At 40.4% G+C, this 21,868-nt stretch overlaps 1 protein-coding gene across 1 annotated transcript in view; it reads left to right on the top strand.

Annotated features, from left to right (window-relative positions):
* The window catches only part of cfap61 (cilia and flagella associated protein 61), a 67,298-nt gene that overhangs the window by 26,500 nt on the left and 18,930 nt on the right, over positions 1-21,868 (top strand). Inside the window, exons 17-25 of the mRNA XM_033647814.2 lie at positions 3,111-3,203; positions 3,406-3,574; positions 5,481-5,649; positions 10,946-11,238; positions 13,281-13,608; positions 15,855-15,937; positions 16,132-16,343; positions 20,275-20,362; positions 20,653-20,838. Of these exons, the coding sequence (XP_033503705.2) occupies positions 3,111-3,203; positions 3,406-3,574; positions 5,481-5,649; positions 10,946-11,238; positions 13,281-13,608; positions 15,855-15,937; positions 16,132-16,343; positions 20,275-20,362; positions 20,653-20,817 (1,600 nt within the window). The 3' untranslated portion in view covers positions 20,818-20,838. The remainder of the gene's footprint in view (positions 1-3,110; positions 3,204-3,405; positions 3,575-5,480; positions 5,650-10,945; positions 11,239-13,280; positions 13,609-15,854; positions 15,938-16,131; positions 16,344-20,274; positions 20,363-20,652; positions 20,839-21,868) is intronic.

The raw sequence follows: 21,868 nt of genomic DNA, 5'->3' as shown, positions 1-21,868 counted from the left end.
TAAATCCACCTTCTGGCACAGATTAATAAGGAAAGTTTGGCTGCACTCATTGTCTGATGGCTGATTATTACTATTATTTGCATGTTCACATCAAAATCAAAGGTCAAGCCACAAAAACCATGCCAGTATCATTTCAAAGCTTTGAAATGATAGTCAAGGATTCTTTACTTGATCTATCTCTGAACTCTGGTTTGATTTCATTTATATACATGCTCATTTTGCTGCAAGTCAGTACTATAACTTAATATAAACATTTGAGTTTTAATAATTTAAGTCATTTATCAAGCATAAATGCCAAAAAATTAGCTGGTTCCAGCATCTGAAATGTGAGCATTTGCTGCTTTGCTTGGTTTCTATTTCAAAGTAAATTGAATATCTTTGGATTTTAGACATTTGGTTAAACAAAACAAGTGACTTCAGGACATCAGCGTAGGCTCCAGCTATGAGAAAACAGCATTTTACATTGTTTTCTGACATTTTATAGACTGAAGAATCAATCAATCAAAAAATCAACAGGTTAATCGATCGTAAAAACAGTTGTTTATTGCATAATTTCCATGATTGTTCCACACTCTCCTCCAGAGAGAAAGGATGGGAAACATGGATACAATTATTTATTATGCAGTATGCAATGTTATATTTATATCATGTAGTTCCTGGAAATTTAATTTAGAACAGAACTGTCCGTTTTTGAAAAATCTAGCACAGCAGATACCTGACAAATCAAGATACTTCATAAAATTGATAAAACAAGTCCTGTAAATCGAATCTTACTATATAGCAGTCATTGATTGTCCCCTGCTGGTTGACAAATTTCTACCATCTCACTCGCAGCATACATGCATTTCCTGTATTGTCCAGTCCTTCTATTTGTGCATAATGTTAATACAGCAGCCATTCAACCTATATCCAGTCAGTTTACCAGCATTTTGGTGTCTGGTTTTGTAGATCTGTGCCGGTGGGCGTTAATTTAACAGGAAGCCGAGATAAGAAGGGAGCAGGAGGTGATCAGAGGCGTCAGTGTGATAAGGCTGAACACTGCGAGGTACACACTCTGCTATTCACTGGACGAAGGAGCTGGAGCTGCTGTTATCAGCTGTGTGATGCCCTGTAGGACACCACAAAAGAAGTCATTTGCATCACAAGAGATGCTGTACACTGTGGACAGTAAATATGCAAGAGGGAGGAGGGCAGTTCAGGATTTTTTAGGATGCTCAGGAACCACAAATGCATTGGTAGGCTAGAGAACTTCCACCCGAGAACCACTGATTCAGCACCTGGATTTTTTTAGTGAGGTTTATTCAGGACAATGGCGATTCTTCTTGCACCCAAATATTTTTTTCCCAAAGATCTGATGCTAACAGTCCTGGCAATGCAGTCCACTTTAATGTGTTTATCAGTGAGTGATCCTGACAGTCAGAATATGCTAGAGCAAAGGCAAAAAAGAAAAGGCAAATGCTATCCAAAGCACAGTTTAATAAAAAAAGAAAGAAATGAAGATGAAATTTGTTAATTTGTACATACCATATTCTTTATAGTTTGTGATTTATTAGCTGTTTATTTCTCGTGTGCTCCAATAAACATAAAAGATAATAATAATAAGTATTAGTATTAGTATTAAAGCTGTGAGAAGCGATGAACAGGCCCTCGCACCTTTGGGTACTGGCAGGGGTGCTGGCAGTACACTGGTTGACACAGCTGTTCATTTTTTTTGAAAGTCAGACACTGCACACTGGTGTGCGATGGTGTATCCTGGGTGTGGGCACTGGAATGATCTGTTTCACATTTTTTACCACCTCCTGTGTCCACTATGTGACGCTGGAAAACACACTACTAATATGTCATGTTGCTGTAAATCAACTGTAGACCACACCATGCAATTTTCATGTAAATCAAAACATAACGGTCAGACAACACATACTTCCCCTTGCCAGTAGGTGGCGCAATGACTATGACACATAATTGGCATGTTGATGTCTTCAGGCCTGGAGTCTTATACAACAGCGAGATGTGGGGCAGATTGGACAAAGTACAAGGAAGTTACAATAACTTCCTGTTTCATGGCAAATAAGGCATGGCAACATCGTTCAATGTAAACTCTCAATCTTCACAAGTAAGCGTCATCAAGGTATTGCGACTATGCTGACCAAATTTGAGAGGGATCTGTTCACCCTTCTGGGAGGAGTATGTCAAAGTATAAAGCATGTCATTTCCTGTTGTCAACTCATTTGTGAAACGTGCAACATGGCCACCATGCCATGACAATGCCATTCAATGAAAACTCACAATTTTCACCAGAAAGCATCATCGAGGTTTTTGGGCTTTGCAGTACATATTTGAGGTGGATCTGGTCAACTTGCTAGGGGGAGTACATCAAAATATAAAGCATGTATTTCCTGTTATCAGTAGGGGGCGCTATAACTATTAAAAAATTACATCTTGATGTGTTCAGGATGTGACACAGGTTTGGGGCAGATTTTACGTTCTACAGGGGAGTTACAAACAACTTCCTGTTACGTGGCAAAACATGGAAAATTAGCACCTAAATACGGTCACACATTTTGACAAGAACTCAAGCTTTTAAAAGCTTTGCATGTTCAAGGTCTTTAAATGGTACAGACAAAATTTAAAGTCAATCAGATTAAATCTCTAGGAGGAGTTTGTTAAAGTATGACTGCTGTAAATGGCCGACAACTGCCCCTAAATTTAACAGTAAATTCAAAATGGCCGACTTTCTGTTGGGTTTAGGTTATGGCTGCAGGAGACTGCTTTTGCACCGGCTAAGGATTTTAAAATATGTCTTTACAGGGAGACTCTTGAACAGGTCAGCTGTGTATAAAGAATTTTAACATTTCAGATGAATATCTGTGTTCATGTACAGTGCAAACCTTCCTGTTACATAAAGCAAAGTTAAGAGATTTTAATTTAGTACTCTTTGTTTTCAGGCTTTCTAAATGCTGTTGCAAATCACTGAATGAAGAAGGTAGCTGTTGCTAAAATTAAAGTTGACCTTCCCTGGATAACATTCCTCTTACACTGTGTCCTCTGTGTATTCACTATAATCTATGGAAAAGCACTCATGCTGTTCAGTAATGTTTGTTCTCTCGTAGCCCTCACCTGAGGTTCAACAATCTGACCCTGATCTCAACGCACGGTCTCCCCAGCGACTACAACCATGAGGACGTTGGATTTCTGTCCACAAGGTGAGGGAATATAACATCAGGCACTGAAATTGAAAAGCATGTTTTGGCATTGAATAATTTACAAGATGTACAGTATCTTCACATATTATAAGAACGTTCCAAAAACATCAAACGATTATTTTGTATGTAATTAAACTCAAGTTGTCATTTAAAACTACATTAATCTACATCAGAGTTTAATATGTTTCTACACCTCCTGCAGTCATACTTACAGCAGCAGAGACTTAGCTCAGCTCCCTCTGCATTCCTGCATCAACGTGGTGACTGGGAAGATGGTGGGCATCAACAGGAAGTCCAAACACGTCCTTGTATCTGGTTATGGGAAGGTGCTGTATGATCACCTCGTCCTCTGTACGGGCCTGCAGTACCAGGTGAGACAATGAGGCACTTTTCATCATCTCATCTGAATATTACAGTTTGCTTTAGATCAGCAGGTTTGTCAACGTAGGATTATCAAGTTGCCTCCTTGCAATGCAGACATTCCGTTGAATCAGTTCCACGACATCTTCAGAAAGTGTGTCCAATATTTTCAGTTTAATCTGTGGTAAAACTTTCAGTCGTCTCTATGGTAATCAGATACAATGCATACTACATAACGAAATACTCGTACAGGTGGGCATGACCTCTGGCTCACCTGGTAGAGTGTGTGACCCATTTAAGTTGAGTCCTTTGCAGCGGCAAGGGTTTAATTCCAACCCGCAGCCTCTCTCTATAGCTGTCCAATCAGTAAAGGCAACACAACAGACAAAAACTAATCTAAAAGGAAAGAAAAATTCTCCAGGTGCACAACATGAAATGAAAGTCAGTGTCAAATTATACTTTTTTTGTAGAAAATATGTAATTTCTGTTGTGCAACTCTCATCAAAAGTGTTGAGTGTTCTACCATAAATCAAGCTTTAGTGTGTAGATTGGAGTGTGACTGACCTGTGAGGTAATTGGTTTCCTGGCTATACTCAAGGAAACTACAAAAGAAGGAAAGGTCATGATGTTAATGATAGCATTAGAGTTATGCGTTGGTGCCAGACTTTGGTGCCATTTCTGTTGAAGTCGATGGGGTGAGCATGGCAAATCACGCTAAAGCCTCAGATATCTTTGTTGTTTCATCTTTGACTGAAAAGTCCTCCCACAAAACAAAAACAAACACACTATGTGATGCTTACTGACATTTTTTCCCTTTTAATTAGTCTACAAACAGATCATGGCTCTGTATGTCATTACGGGTGAAGAATGGGATCCCCATCTCCTCGTTTATGACCTGACATTTCAACAGCTTATTTATTACCTGGCAGAGTCATTGGCAATTTGTTGCACTGTTTACTAGCTAACGTTTGATATACTGGTTGATGTACAGTATAGTTCCGCCAATAGCTTGTTGATTTTACGCAACTTTATACCTCTACTCCACTACATCTCAGAGACAAGTATTTTAGTTTTTACTCCACTACATTTGTCTGACAGCTTTAGTTTCTTTTCTGATTACACTTTTCATATCCTTCCAGCATCATCACAAAGCTCAAAACAGGGTTGTTTCTCTGACATCATGAAAAGTTGACTTTTTAGAGATATTTGTTTCTCACAGGACAGCAACACTATTAACATATTCTTTTGTGATAGAATACGTATCGTTGCTGTAGATTAAACTACCCAACAGTGTATAAAGGAGTTAAAATGAGCACAACCTTGAACATTTACAGCAGTAAAATGCAACATACACATTAATACAGCAGTAAAATGAATCCAAAAACATCAGATTTTATGGGAAAAAAGACTGACAGGCAACATTTAACTGCACAATGACTACTTTACATTTTTGCTGATAATACTTACATATTTCTGCTTAAGTAAGGTTTTAAATGCAGGAGATTTACTTGTAGTGAAGTATTCTGACAATGTGGTATTTGTACTTTTGTTTAAGTTAAGACTGAGGCCAGTAGCAGTTCATACACAACATGGTAACAGCAAACAGCTGATGACGTTGGCAGTATCAGTATTCACTCTAGTTGCCATGCTGTTATATGATATATAGCTCTTAATCAAGATGTACATTTTCACATCTTATACGTAAGATGTTGGACCTCAGCTAATTAGCTAAAGTAACCATGTTACAAGCAAAATAAAAAATGCCAGTAAAAATATGCATAATAATTATAATGATTATCCCATTCATCTCTCCATTCATCTCTCCTGTCATATACTCATCTCATCTTCTGTGTGTCAGAAATGTGCATTATTACTCAAATTTGATGTAATGAGTCTGTGTGTCATGTGATGCTGCAGGTACCCTGTCCCTCTGGTCTGGATCTGAGCCAGCCCGTTACAAACAGCCAGCTGCAGGCGCAGTCCAGATACATCGAGCCCGTCCCATCCAACCTCTTCACCCTCAACGACCTCTACGACTGCATGGCTGCTCGCCGCTGGCTGTGTGCCAACTTCGTGGAGCTGGAGGGTAAGTGAACACACATACACATACACACACACTAAAACACACTCAAACACACACACACCGAACCTAAAATTAATCTGTAGTAGTATGTCATTACTCAGCCAGTCAGCGCTGAAGTGCCCCGGTATAATTAGCAGCTAATTAGCTGCAGAGAAATCTTTCATCTCTGTGAATCAGGTCGGCCTCTTCCATCCATTTTCCATTATCATATCACTCTCTGAGAGCCCGGCTTTTCAGAGCAGGAAAAAATACAGTGTCATTAAGCAAAATTAATCTGCTCTCTGAAGGAATTGTGCAGTGATCTAGAGTGAGGCTTTTATATATACTAATTAGTTGATCCCAGTCATAAAGGAAAACCATTAATAAATGCAAATTGCCATGGCAGACTCCAGCAGATACTGTGTTTATTTCCATATTTTAATAATAATAACAAAATGAGACAGAGTGAATGTAAATTTTTTGCATTAGACTAAAGCAGTTCTAGCTGTTTTGTCTCAGCGCACGGTTTAATGGATACTTTCTTTTCAACAAATCCCTGGAAAATACTCTCTAGTAGCGTTAGTCTTTTGATACTCTCTGACTTCCTGTCTGTGGTTCTCTGTTCCAAACCCATGGGTTCCTACTGAAGACATAAATGTTTTAAAATACAGAGTTTTTTTTGCAAACAAACAGGAGGAAATAGTAAATGTGCTGGGGACTATTTTCAGCTGCGTAATAATTAACATTTGGTGCTGTAGTGAGTATTTATTTGAAGCAGAAGGACGGTATATGTGGGACTGACTCATAATATATACAGTGTGTGTGGTCATGGTAATGAAGGAACATATCACCCAGTGCAACAGTGTGGCTCCTTGATGTGTTTTAATAGTTTTTGGACAACAATGGAGCTCGATGGCACAGAGGAAAAAGATTAATCAGGTTTTGATACACACACACATTACTTATTAGTGAATACATTCACCTTTGGTTTTGGTCATTTAATGGGATTTGTGGACAATAAGATAAATATAGAACATCACATCACATCACACTTAATTAATGTGACCATTGTAATAAAGTGAAAGCAGATGGAAATAAAAGTGCAGTGAAAAAAAAGCATTTGGTAAAAATTTGATGAGGAAGCGCTTCTTGGATCTGACAACAATGTGACACAAGACAATTGCTCCTGATGCACGGGGAGACAATTAATGGCCCTAAAAACAGGAAAGAAATTGCCCCAAAAAAGTCAAGGCACACTGGCTTATTAAGGTACACTGCCTTTATCATAGTAAGCACATAAACAAGTCCAGTTTATACATCAGTCTACCTCAGGACCGTGATCAAGCCTTTTTAATTTTTGTACCCCAACAAAACTGTGTGCCGAGACTTTAAGGGGACTCATTCACCCTTTTTAGTAGACACAGAAAAGAGCATGTTTCCTTAGGTAGTTCTAGTAGAAGGAGTCACCAGATGAAGTGATCAGTGGAATATAGATGTATTGATGAGACACTTTGTGTTCTACTGGACTTGATGGTTCAGTAGCAGCACAGCTCCTCTGGTTCAGCACCATGGACAGCGACACTGAACAGCAGCCAGGAAAACTCTGATCTACATTTACAGTAAATCTTAGTTTTTGTCATCTGTGTCTCACGATGGCCCTGATGCTCCAGGCTTTGTGTGTTAAGTGAAATATAATCAGTGAGAGATGATGAGGAGAACACACTCTCATTATATAGGAACTTGTACATTCTGTAAAATGTCAAGAGGCTTCTCTTAACAGTGAGCGTCACAGAATGGGTTCACTCAGGAAAAACCCAAATAGTGTTGTTGGGTTGTGTTTTTTTTTTAATTTTTAGAAATGAATGCTTCATGGTCACCATTCACTTCTTCTAAATTGTAAAGCTTTGTCTGTATTTGGAGTATTATGATTTTGTATGATAATATGGACTGTGCTTGCAATCCAAAGTGACTGCAAGAGCAGGGAAACTGGAAAAATGAACCTAAAAAAGGTTTTATTTTTCAGAAAAAAAAGTTATTACTGTAGTAGCTTAGTAGGTAGTTGTTAAGTGTGTTTTTAGTACATAAAAAAATCTAAAACCTTTTTCATTATGTTTCACATGTATCTCATAAACAGAAATAAGAGATGATCATCTATCATTTGGAGATATTGTGTAGGACTATTAAATCTGGGACAGATGTTCATGTTGCCCTTAGGCTGAATATTACTGACCGTGGTGTTTCCTCTGACTTTTCCTTCAGCGCCACCAGGAAGTTCTCATTTGTGGTTTTAAGAGAAATGTCTCAGCAACAATTCCATGGGTTGTGATGAACTTTAGACATTTATGTTCCCCAGTGGATAAACTGTGATTACATTAATGATCCCTTAACTTTTCATCTTGTGCCATCATCATTTTCAACATTTTAATTTGTGCTGTTCAAGCCCAAGTAACTGCAAAACTGAATGAATTCCCATTAGCTGAACTTTTTGTTTGAGCTAAACTTTAACATCAGCATTTGCTAATAAGCATTGACGTACAGTCGCACAGAGCTGCTGGGTTATAGACTTGTAATCTTATTCATCACTACTGGCATTTAAATTATTACACTCCATGGCTGTATTGGTGGTCTGTATAGTATAACTCAAAGAATGAAATATAATCATACAGTAGCTTGTTTAGTTGATTGGCACTTCTTTCATGGCTCTTTTCCAAACAAATCAACCAGAGAAGAGTCAGCTTTAAATCAAATTTATCTACAGAAAAATGTATTCAAGTAAATTTATCTGCAGAAAAACTAATTTGGCTTTTGCTTTAACATAAGTACATTGTCTTTTTTCTGTTTTCAGCTGCTTGACGAGCAGCTGTCTAGAGTTGGGTCAATTTCCAGTTTTGCTGGTCCGGTCCCGCCAACAGTGTCACAGCATTAAATCCAACTTGTACTGCATTAGTTTTATGCAATATGCCAACATGATTAACATATACTGTCTGTTTATAAACGGACTAACAGAGTCACTGTTGTCTGACAGGTTGTGTGCAACTTACTCATGTTACCAATCCAAGGTTGGCAACTTGAGAGAGATGAAATTTCAGTAGAGATGGGAGAATGCGCACAGTGCATGTTGTGATTGTTATTTCACACTGGCAAAAGTCATGGTCAGAGACTATGTTTTCCGGTTGTCTGTGTTTCCCATTGTTATGAATTTCAGCAAATTTGGCACAAACGTCCACTTCAAAAATTTACTTATTCAATTTTGGTGGTCAGGGATCACTGTAACCCCACAAAACGCGAATTTGGCCATTACTCAAGAATTCATTTGCTAATTATGACAAAATTTCACACAAATTTCTAATAGGATAAAATGATGAAGTGATGACTTTTATATCCAAAAGATCAAATGTCACCATACATAACACATGACTTACATATAATTATTTCTGGCCATTACTCAACATCCTAACTAAGGAACAGAAGGAGAGACATGTATTTAGATACTAAATTGGTGAAACTATTTTTTTAGTTTTAGAATTTGTTGCTTGTTTGCAGCAACATCCATTTTGAAGCATTTCCCATAGTCATGACTCTGTGAGTCTGGACAGACATGGATGTAAACTGTAACTTGACCAGTCGGTGGAGGCATGCAACCATGAGACTATGGGCTCTAGTTTGGCAGACCGGGCGAGGCGGGGGCGCAGTGCACCTGCGCTTCGCCAACTGGGTGTGGCCAGGCGGATTTTGCAAGTTTGACACACCTTGCGCCTGGCGCAGCTACTCCTCTATCCCACCTCTGTCCCTCCTACCTGCGCAAGTCGGAAAGAGGGAGGAGAGAAGGCATGGAGTGGGTTTTACACACATCACACCAATCAAATGAGCCCCTCTCCTCGCCCTTAAATGCGCCGCATGAAGGCGTAATGAGAGTTTACTGAATTCGCCATGGCAGAAGAGAGCAGCAGCGTCAGACAGCCAAACTTCTCCCAGGAGGAAACTGATGTTTTGGTCCGGGAGGTCCAACCTCGCAGTGTCCGAATATACGGAACTGCGAGCAGACCTCCACGGGCTGATGATGCAAAGGTAGCCTGGGAGGAGGTCACCACAATTGTAAATCAATGTTGCGTTTCTCTCGTGCGCGCGTGCTCTCTCTTTCTCTCTCGCAGTCTCACTCTGTTTCTTTTCTTTTGACTTTTCTAAGATGACGGATGCTGAATATATACTCCCTATCTCATGCTGTGGCTGTTTGTGGTTGGCTGAGAGGGATGTGAACTCATTAGTTTGTAGCTGTGTTAATCAAATCAGGTTGGGTTTCCATTATGCGTGCCAAACGTGCCAAACGTGCCGATCCCCTTTGATCTGACATCAGATGTGACGGGACAGTCGATATAGAGATACATTTATGTGTTGATTGCAGATAGTTGCATTGAATAGTGGTTTTGTGGCTATTTATTGCATCGTTAATGTGCCTGATATTCTGGAAACCTGCCTGTGAGGTTTTGGTGACGTGTGTGCACTGTCCGCCGGTCAGCCAAACTTCGGCTTACACTGGCTGCGCTCCGCCTGCGCTGACAGTAGACGTGGTTTCAGCTGGCGAGCTTTTAGCGCACCTTTGGCGAAGCCTTTTGGCACAAAACTGTCACTGCGCCAAGCTGGATCTGTCGACACCTCCCCCTGCTGCGCTGCCACACCCATCTCAGCGCACCTCTGTCTGCCAAACTACCAAACTGAGCGCGCCTCAGGTTGTGCTGCTCGAAACTAGCTCTGCGCGGGGTTCGCCACCCAGTGCTGCACTGCGCCGGGAAACTAGAGCCCTATAATTCTCGTTTACTAGAAAGTTTGTGTGTTTTCAGGTTGCATGTCCATCCGTACATCCCATTCTCGTGAACGTGGTATCTCAGTAACACCTTGAGGGAAGTTTTTCAAATTTGGCACAAATGTCCACTTGGTCTCAACAATGAGGAAATTAGATTTTGGTGGTGATAAGTCAAAGGTTAAGGTCACTGTGACCTTGTCTGTTTCATTCTCTCAACAGGACTTTGGGGAAATTCCTTCATACTTCATACATTTTCATCTACTTCATACATCATGCAGTGTAAAGAGTGGCCATTATAGCCTGACACGTCTTACTATTACTCTGCTGATGTGTTCATGTTAATACTGATTGCTTTCTACACAACCCCTCTCTACTTCCTCCTTCTGTGTTAAGCTTTTCATATTTTTGATTCATTATATTAAGTCTTTCTCCATCATAGTGTCTCTCACTGAAACATGTTGAAGACACTCTGAATACTATGAACACTATGTTAATTGTTTCTTCCTTGTGTACCACTAGATAATGCCATCGTCTACGGAAACAGCATTGATGTGTTCACCACTGTGGAGACTTTGCTCAGCCTCGGCATCCAAGGACATCGTATCCATCTAGTCCTCCCACCGTCTGAACCTGGCATCTCCTGCTTCAGCGACCCTGACGTGGAGAAGACTATGGCGACAGCCCTGGAGAAGGCAGAGGTCCAGGTCCACCGTAACTGCCTGCTTGCCCAGATGAACAATGGAGAACACCCCGATCCCCTCACATCTGTGTCATTCACCACAGATGCTGAGCCCCTCCATCTGCAGTGTGGAGTAAGTCAAAGTTACACTGCTTACCCAGTCAGTTATCAGTTTTTACAAAAGAAAGTGTTCTCCAAACAATGGTGGGTAACTGGCCAGGGTGTCTGGTAGAGCTGAAAAGCTCACAAACAACAGACTGAATTCAGCAGCTTGTGGTTGTTGGTTGGGTGTTAATTTCCCTCCTGGAAGCAGACTGTGTTTGTCAAGCACAAAATGATTTTGGTGTGTTTCCCATTTTTATTGTTTCAGACAATAGTGGATTCTACTGTCTGGTTATGTGTTTTTGTTTGTTTGTTTGTTGTCATTGTAGGCTAAAATAGAGGCACCCAGCAGATGATACTCTGCAAGTACTGTTAAACTGTTCAGGATCCAAAACATTCAAAAATTTAGCTTGGCCTTTTTTTATTTTGGAGGAATGAAATATTTTGACACATTTGTTCAGCATCAAGGATACACACAGTGTGTTTTTGTGAGAAACACTAGATTTAAACAGTGTCATTTACAGGAGAACTCCACAGGGTACCATTAACTCCAATAATATACAAATTTAGTCCAGCTCCACTCATCTGATCATGATCACATGATCACACAGTTTCAGTTTGCTCAGAGTATTATGGATTCACAAGGTTTCGTCTTTCATCTGGGTTTTCAAAGAAAAAAATCATTAATCCAGTTGACAAAACAATCTCAACAAGGTCAAAAATTAACTGCCAACCTTAATTAATTTGTATATTCATACATACGCACATACCGAGACAAAGGTGTAGACATGAATGGACATGCCTGGAGAAGAACTTTAAATAACTGGACAACAAACTCCAAAATGACGCCCTTTCACTTGAGTGAAAATTACTCTGTCAGAATGTAAATCCAAAAAGTTTTCTTGCCTCCGGGTTTACTTCCACATTGTGCAGCCCACTGCACATGCTCATCTCTCCTGCTCAACTCATAGGCTTTACACTGGGAGTACCTCACTAATGAACACTTTTCTAGGCTCTGGAAAAGTTTAACAAAATAGAACACCTTCATGGTTTCAAAATGTATGCTACAGAGAGTAATAGTTAAATATGTTTGCAGCTGGAGGTGTCCTGTCAACAGATTTATAGTTCAGTCAGGAACACTTCAGTCAAAGAAACACCTCTCTGCCCTTCCACGCTCCTGCATGGAAATCTTAACACAGGGAGAACACCAGGAAAGACCCCGTGGGAACAGAACAGAGCAGCATCAATGACAAAGAGAAATGTCATTGATAAGTCAGACACAACATGAAAAGGAGGAGCTGGGGTGGAGGCAGGTTGCAAAGCAGCTTGCAGAGGAAGCAGCAGCAGTAGACAGGCCAGACCGGTTTAAATAAGGCACCCTGAATGAGATTTGCCAATTGGTTGCATAGAAAGGAATCATGTGATCTGTCAGCTGACTCCCTTCCATCAATCAGCTGCTCCATCAGTTGATTGGGCTGTTTGAGATCAGCTGATGTAGCTGGGATGTGAGCTGAGCTTGACATTGTGTCCTGCCTGAACTAACGCTATGCTCAATATGTCTCTTATAATGGAAGTCAATGGGGGAAATATTTTTTGGGGCAGGGGTATATTTTTGCTGCAGTCCCGTGACTGGCCACTGGGACAAATTAGTGGTAAGGCTATGTCTTGGCCAGAAATAGTGACTTGACTTCAGAGAGGGAAGTCAGCCAAGAGATTGTCCGGCCGTAAAACCACAACTTATTACTTTTAGGTTTGCTGTATGTAAAGATTTAACAAACGCCGTGGTTGGCGGAATTTGTTACTTTTGTACAGAGCCGGGGTAGCTGTTAACTCCTGCTCCAGCTAATTGCCCCCTGACTGTAGTTTCACATCTAACAGAGAGATATGCTATTGGTATTGATTTTCTCTTAAGGATGAGCACTAGGGAAGCTGAGCAGAAAATCACATTCACAACAAGGAAATAGTGGGGTTGTGGCAAATGTGATTTGTACCTTAGTTTATACTGATGAAAATCAGTATGAAAATCACAAGAAAACAGAAAATATACTGATTTCTTAATTTTCTCCCTTTCAGGTGTTCATTAATCTCTCCAATAAAGGAGTTGACTACAACGCCTTCGAGAGCATCAACAACTCCTTCCTGGTCTTTGACAGCAGACTTGTCATAAACACCACTTTCCAGACCAGTGATTCATCCATTTGTGGTGCCGGGCCTCTCACCAAATTCTCCCGTTGCTACTACGCAGATGAGTGGTCTCACGCCAACTTCAACTCCAAGGAAGTGGGCCGGGACCTAGCAGCTGTATTGCTGCCCCTATTTGACCCGACACTGGAACCCGAGGTCGAGGCTCCAGCTGAAATGGATCACCTCATACCGCAGTACAAACAGGCCAAGATTCAAGGTCAGATTTCAAGGCTGGAAAATATATTTAATGAGTTTCAAGGGTTGAGGAGTTTAGGAGTTTAACAGTTAAATCTGGAACCACTGTATCTGATTTCTTTCCTTCAGTTTTTATGTCTACAGTTCTTATAAAACAACTAGATGTTTTCGAATACACTTGACATAGTCCTGTAAGCTTCCATAAACAAGTTCAGGGAAGCGGTTTTGTGCGGTTCTTTAATGGACTAGGGTGATTAAACTGACTTTTATTTGCAAAATCAACCAGTTGGACTTCGTTCTTGAAGTCTTTTCTCTTTAAAACAAAAAAGTACTGTTTGGAAACACTTCTGATAAAGCATTAATCTCACTTTTTGTGTTGATTGTCCAAAACATGGCTATATGAAAAGAACTGGAAGCGCTGGAGCCAGGTCCCTGATTATTCCTGTTAAAGTTGCCCAGTGGCACATGAAACCAAAAAAGTTCAACTGCTGTGTATAAAATTACCTGGATGATCGGCACCGCTTCCGCAGTATGTGGCCCAAAGAGCAGGCCGACTAAGGGTTAGGGTTATGGGGATCAGGGTTAGGGTTAGGGGATCAGGGTTAGGAAGTTTAGGGTTAGGGGTAGAGGTTAGGGTTTCGTTCCAGCATCCGAGTGGGCTACTTCCAGTTTAGTACTCTGCTAACTTTAATGGAGATAAAATGATTCAATCGTGCAGTTCTCCTAGACTTTCCGACTGTTAATTGACCAAATGGATCAAACTCTGATAGTAAAACAGGTCATTTAGCCGGGGTTGTGATGTGACACATTTAAAAAACTGTATTCACTAATTTACCAACATGGCTTTCACCATTTATGCCTATGGGAAAAAAATCTTTGACAGTTGTAATTGCACTGTTTGGCCACTGCAAAAATTGGCTCTAAAGCCTAGTGCACCTTCTGGTACAAAAAAGGTTTTGTAGTGCAGCATCTTCGTTACCTCATTATGGGGCTCTAAGCCATAATGGGCTCATTACTGTTCCCTGAGACAAGAGGGTAGAAAAAAACTCACCAGTACGTGATGTTTGGTATAAAGCGCAGATGTAGTTGCTTCATTTCTTCATGGTTGAAGACTAACTGGTTGGTTTCACTGATGCTTGTCTGTTTTTTTGGGACCTTAAAGGACCGTCTCCCACGCAGTGGATGACACACAATTGATGATTCAACCAGTAGAATGAATGAGACTTATAAAACCCTGGCACCCTAAAAGCACTCATCCCACTTGACTATTATATTAGATTTTCCAAGGATTTCATTCAATTTGCAACAGGCATGTTAATTATCATAGTTAAATATTTAATAGTTTTATCATAAAGACAAAATTCCTTCACATTCATCAGCAGATCTCAGGTGTCTATATGTTTTCAAGGTCCGTCAGCTTACCTCGATAGTCTGCTCCGTGTCCCTCCTCCTGTCTGTCCATGTTTTTGTCCCCTTTTATCTGGGAGAATTTGTGCTGCCAATATTTGTTCATTATGCTTTTGTGGAACATTTTCCAATCTTTCACCCACTGCCGATGTTATTGTGGCAGACACTCAAACCATAGCAGGGCGTAACAATGCCGCATTGTGCTGCTGTGTATTCACGGAGTAACCAAGGCCACTCCACAGGTTACATAAACACAACAGCCACTCCGCCTCGCCCTTCACGTAGAAATGAAACACACATGAACTTTTCAGAGAGATTTCAGTGTTCAGGGAGAGCAGAGATGCCATATTATTGCCCGCTATCTGAGTTCATTGCCTCAGCTCTGTTCTCCTCCGTGGGTGGATGTTGACAGTGAAATGCATGTTATGATGTATTGCTGGTCCTAGTTTTGATGCCAGTGCATGTTTCAGGGCTGAAACAAATCCTATTCAATATTTTCTTCCAATAAAAACACTATGATCGATCTTTTAACTATGATATTGTAGATTTTCAGAGGCAGTATTTTTATATTTCATTATTGTCAACTAGGGCTGCAGCTAACAATTGTTTTTCTGATTATTTATTTAGTACACAACATGTAAGAGAACTGTAAAATGTCTGAGTAAATACAAGGTGGCATCTTCAAATTGTTGTTTTCAGACCAACTATTAAAATCCAAAGATATTTCATTTATTAACAATAAAAAAAGCAGCAAGCTCCAGCATCATCTTATTAACTCAATGATGGATTCCTGTGTTCTATTACAATGTGAATCATATGAACCACATCACATGCCAACCTTCATGATGTGTTTGTCCTCAGGTGGGAAACTGCCTGGAGGATACAACTACCTGCACATTACCAAACCGTCCGCCACCAACCTGACCAGCCCTTCTGTTAAACATGTAAGGTTATAAGGGAAGGAAACTAACAAACTGATGTATTGTTCTTTTTTTTTGTCTCTTAATTTGTGGACAAAAACGCAATCGTAGAATATTGCAGCCTCAACTTTTGACCCATCTTTTAAAGCTGTAATCACGCAGCAGATCTCCTGAACAACAACCAGTTCTCATTAACTTGTGTATCCATCCATGTACAGTTACAGGACAGAGGCATCGTGACAGGACGGGTTGAGACAGGAAACTATTTCTGTTTGCATCTTGACCGCTATGAGCTTGTGGAAGCGCTCACCTGTCTCTCCCTGAAGCCCCTCCCTGTCTCCAATTACTTGTGTCTGTACGGGAAACACCAGCAGCTGCTGGGCCAGCTGTCCACCCGCTACCACAAGGGCCTGATCTGCGACTTGTACAGGTGGGAGAGAGAACAGTTACTATGCTTTTGCACATTTCTACACAAGCTTTGAGGGGGGAAATCCACTTTTTTTCAGTTTTTCTAGAGTATAGAATATCAACAAAAAATCACCCTTAAATTCTATCAGTTGTAATAACACTGTCAGCTAATCACTGTCTTACGTAGTAAAACCTTGGACCAGTGTCACAAAGAGATTTTAGTCTTGCCTGTACTGTTAGGCCAGACCTATTTTGCTCTTTGATTATTATAATAACAAGTTAGATAGTTGGACAAAAAGACAGATTCATATTTCCATATTAACAATCACAAAACGGTGTCAAATTGTAAAAAGAGGAAAATAGCTAATAATATGTGGTTCATTAACAAAGTTTTGAAAGGAGGAGTAAGAAGGAAAAGAGTTTTTAGAGCCTGCAGGAAACTGTTGGAAATATACAGAAGTGAGGACATCGTCAATTCTTTTCATTTGCTAAAGAAAACTATCCTGACTGAGTGAGCAGAAGTACCAAGTCCTGACTGGGGAAGTCAGTTCAGTTAATTTTGCTTTCGATAGCCTGACACATATTAACAAGTAATGAACCAGCTCACTTTTTAGAAAGAAAAATGATGTGAAATACAAGAGACCTTTCCTTTCAGTCGGGCACTCCTTTGACTCAGTGAGCTTTAGGGCTGCATTTCAAAGCACTTTCCATTTAGATGTGGTGAAATTTTAACGCTTTGTGATGTAAATGTCTTGCCTTTGATTTTATTTTTTGTTGGCTTTGCTGACAGACAGACAGCTAGCCAGGTAAGAGACATGGTGCTCACTGCCCACCCTTCAGCCCGTACTGGTTAGCTAATGTTAGCCTTGGCTGCTCTGCACTGTGCACCAACTGGGTTGGGTTGAAGCAGCACCGCTCATTTGGCTATTACTGCTGGTAATGCTGTCCTGGTTGAGGGATGGCTTGGATGTGGAAACATTGTGCTCGCCCTCCGGTTTACCCCCAGGTCGCCCTGATGAGTAAGTGGCTTCATTTTGAGCCACGAAACCCCTTTAGCATTGTGACCTATGTTAGCACCACTAGCCATGCTGACACTGCTTAAGGGGCTAACTGTGAGGCTAACAATGCTAAAGGGGGTTTGCAGCTTAAAACTGAGCTGCGTACTCACCGGGGCAACCTGGGGGGAGACCGGAGGGTGGGCACAATATTTCCAAAACAACCACATTGGGTCTGGATGACGGTCACGGTAATCACCAAATTAGTGGCACTGCTAGCTCCCACTTGACCCAGTTGGTGCGCAGTGATGTAAACTGAAGAGTCACAAAATTTACTTACAGACCGACATGGGTCAAAAAATATCAGCTCTGCTGCGTGTCTGCACTCTGCTGATATTTAAAACGACTGATTTTTGTATTGTTATACACTTAACTGAATTTTCTGTCTTTGTAAGTGTTGAATTCCTCCAGAACACTGCTGGAGTGAAAGGAGATGAGCAGATTAACCCGGTTGCTTGGTCAGCCATGTTTATTAGTTTGAAATTTGTGCAACAGAGGGATTAAAATGTCTGTTCTTCATCAGACTATTAGTGCAATTTAAGCCATAATCAAAGTCTGTCTTTGTGAAACCAGCCCCTGGGAATATGGTGAAATTGCTACAAAGAACTATGATGGGACAGAAAATGCAAAAACACAGGTTTCAAACTTATCTAAATCACTGAAACAAAACTGAAAATGGGCACTAAAAATGTTCGTAATAATCCCACATTGCACAGGAAAGTCTGTAAACTGTGATGGAGGTTTACAACAGACAGTTTGGGACATAATTTCACTGCAACCTGGGGTTTGTTGTTGCCAAAAGGAATGATGGAACAAACAATAAAAATAATACCATCTTCTACAGAAGTCTTTTATGAGCTTCAGTAACTCAGGAGGTCAACAAACATCTTATACAGACCTGCAGAAATGATTGGCATGTGTTGTTGTCAACAAAACAACAGCTTCCCCAAATTGATATTTTCTGCACTGTCATTGTGTTTTGTACAATGTTTCTCTCAGTTCATCCAGCTCCTGTAGTAGTACTGTTTCATTTATTCATTCAGGAACAATACATGTTGCTGTTTTTTCAGTTGTGGATATCTGATTTAAATGTCAAAATGCAACAGATGACAGGTGGTCGAGTTTTTTTGTTGGGTTTTTGTTTGTAAGAATAGCTGTTTTCAAAACCAACTTCTGTATAAGAACGAGACACTTTCACTGTTTCTGAAGCAACTTTGAGTTTGATAGAGGAAATGCTTTCAGGAAGCTGCAGGTCGTGAAACTTGTGTCTTTTGTCCTCATGCTGTCTGTGTGTTTGCTGGTGTGACTTTGCGGGGTGTGTGAGTGTGTGTGTGTGTGTGTGTGTGTGTGTGTGTGTGTGTGTGTGTTTGTCAAACAGCGGGTGACCTGCTTCTGAGGTTTCAACACAAATGACCCCCAGATATGGACGTCTATTGTCCCCCGCCTCCTAATCTGTTTATGCAGCTCCCCAATCTGTCTTTGTGGCCGGTCCGGGACGAGACAAAGCCAGAGCCTCCCCGCTGCAGAGACTGATTCCTCGTCACGCCGCTCACTCAGCTGACTTGTAAAGTCATTGTGGAGGCTGACGGAGCATCGTGAGCCGTTAAAATCATTGATTGACCGTGTGGCGGCTGGGGGTCTTTCAGCCAATACAGTTAGTGTGGCCTCTGGGTGTGTGTGTGTTAGTGTGTTTGGTTACTTCAAAGGTTTGCTGATATTTAAAGGGTCAGTTCACCCAAAAATACAAAGGTAGACAGTTTCTCATATATGTCTTCTGATGTCTGGCTCTGTAGATAAGCGGTTGTGGAAGAAGTACTTATACTAAAGTTAAAGTACCGATACCACGATGTAGAAATACTCCTTCCCAAGTAAAAGTCCTGCAATCAAAGTCCTACTTAAGTAAAAACACAGAGGTAAATGTACTTTAAGTATTAAAAGTGAAACACATGTTACTGTTGTAGCTGCTCAAGGTGGAGCTAGTTTTAACAACTTTCCAACCTAGAGGTCGGGCCCCTCCAAAGAGTCGCCGGATAAATCTGAGGGGTCCTGAGATGATTAATGGGAGAGGAAAGAGGGAGAAATTAAGTTCTGACACACAAATTTATCTTAATGCTTTTATTTATTTACTTATTTTTGGTAGAAAATGTCTCTTGGAACTCATTTGAAACATGACAAGGAGCTCTAAATGCTTTATTGTAATGAGTTACAAGCAAAACATTTGTGAATCACTGATTTAACCCCTAATAATGCAATTTATAATTTTATTATATGGATCTGGATCTGAATGGTAACTAGTAACTATAGCTGTAAAATAAATGTAGAGATGTTGCCTTTATTAAGGGGTCACAAGCCAGGCGGATTATGAGACAATGGGTCACTGGGCACAGATATACAAAAGGCCCCACACACAGGCTTTGTGGTGGTCTTGCCCCTTTTTGTCGTTGTTGTTGTCATTTTATGTCTCTTTGTCGTCGCATCTTTTTGTTGTTTTGTCTCTTGGTGGTAATCTTGTGTGTGATCATTTTGTGTCTCCTTGTGGTTATTTTGTGACTCTCTGTAGTCATTCTGTGTCTCTTTGAGGTCTTTCTGTGTCTCTTTGTCATTGTTTTGCATCTTTGTAATCTCTTTGCATCCCCTTTATGGAGTTTTTTTGTCTCTTTGTGTTCATTTTGAGTCTCTTCATGGATGGTACACATTAATTTGAGGGACATTTTGCAGGTGAACATCAGGGGGACCTCATCAGTGTTGAGAACTACTGATCTAAAGGGTGTTTTAGGGTTGTGTTTTTCCATTAGATGGAAACTCAACAGAGTAAAAACTCGACTCGGATCTCAGCAGTGGTAAAACAAAATAAAATTAAAAAAAGTGTGTATTAATGTGTGTTTGTGTCTCCTGCAGTTTCTTCAGACAGAGCTGGTGTTTGGCCATTTATCATGACAGATTCTCCGACTTTGAGCAGGAGCTTCAGCAGAACACCTCAACTACAGTGAGTGATCAACTGTTTTATCTGAGTCTGACCTCTTTCTTTCTTTCTTTCTTGCTTTCTTTCTTACTTCCTTCCTTCCTCCCCTCTTTCCAGGTGATTCAATGCCCCTCCACCTCACTTTGGGATGCTGCATCACCCTGTTGGGATTTACATTGCAATAATGACCCACTTGCTGTACATTCAAGTATATATAATAACTACTTTTAACCCACACAAACATGTTACTCTAATACCAAAACAGTGCAGTGCAGCATGTGTACGTTATAACCTCCACCTCTGTTTCCCTGCAGGACGATGAGTCCAGGCAGCAGCTGATGGAGGATGACTCAAATGTCCTTCCTCGGGACCCATTTAAAGATGCTGAGATTCGAGTAGCTCTGAGGAGCAGCGCTGTGAAATATCTGACCTACAACCAAAACCTGCTGCCTATGTTCGCCTACCCGGGACAGCTGTGACATCATAAGTGACGTCACCAGGTTAACAGATTTGTTTTTATACCCTGTTAAATGTTTTTAAAGTCATATTGTCATTGATAAGTGGCCTGTGTGTGTCTACCACATATGTTCAATGTATTTAATTTTTCATAAAATATTTGCGAACTTCTTGGTGCTTTGAGTGCCATCTAGTTCCATTATATTGGAGAGACAGCAGACGTCTCTTTGGCTGACATATATCTCCAGCACTCAGCAACTCACACCAAAACAATCTAGATTAATAAATAGCACTACAGGAAAGAAGGAAAATGTATTTTTGATGTAGGGGTGAACTTTCCCTTTAAACGACCTGTCAGCTCCCTACTTTGATGTTTATCTGAGTTGGGAAACTCCTTACCTAATCTGACTTAAATATTATGCACATTAAATCGTTTAATGCAAGCAAAATGAGAATTTCTGACACATCTGTTTTGTATTTCCACACACATCACATCCATAATGTCTCCACTGTATAACTGTGAGTATGACTCTGCAGCAGCGTGACCAATCACACGGCCCATATAGCGGTTGGAGATGAAAGCTTTTTGCAGGAGGAGGAGGAGGAGGAGGAGGAGGGTGTCACTCTACAGCTGTATGCTAATGAGGCTGAGCTAAAGCCTGTCGGGAAAATAGCCGCACACACAACAACATATGTCCGCACCTACAAACAACCCGCAGGCTGAGAAAACACACACACACACACATACACACATACATTGCTGGTGTCCAAATATACACATATTATCAGATTCAGTCATGTTTAAAATGTTCTAATTACATAATACAGATAACCAGATTATCTTAAATTCTGTCATGTATAGGGACTTTTTAATCTCTTATCTTTTAAAAATAAGATAAAATATAATTCTAAGATACAATATAAAAAAGTATAAGATACTTATATTTTTAATATAATTACCAGGTTTACAGTGTATCTGTGGTATTTAGATGTACATATGGTAACTTTACCGCACTTAATGCTATTCTAATCTTTAATAATCTCACTGTAATGTTCTTATATTCTAATACTGCT

Source organism: Epinephelus lanceolatus, chromosome 13 (assembly GCF_041903045.1).
Source record: "Epinephelus lanceolatus isolate andai-2023 chromosome 13, ASM4190304v1, whole genome shotgun sequence".
Lineage (NCBI taxonomy): Eukaryota > Metazoa > Chordata > Actinopteri > Perciformes > Serranidae > Epinephelus > Epinephelus lanceolatus.
Note: the sequence above shows the minus strand (reverse complement) of the source record. Positions and strands in the feature narration are given on the sequence as shown.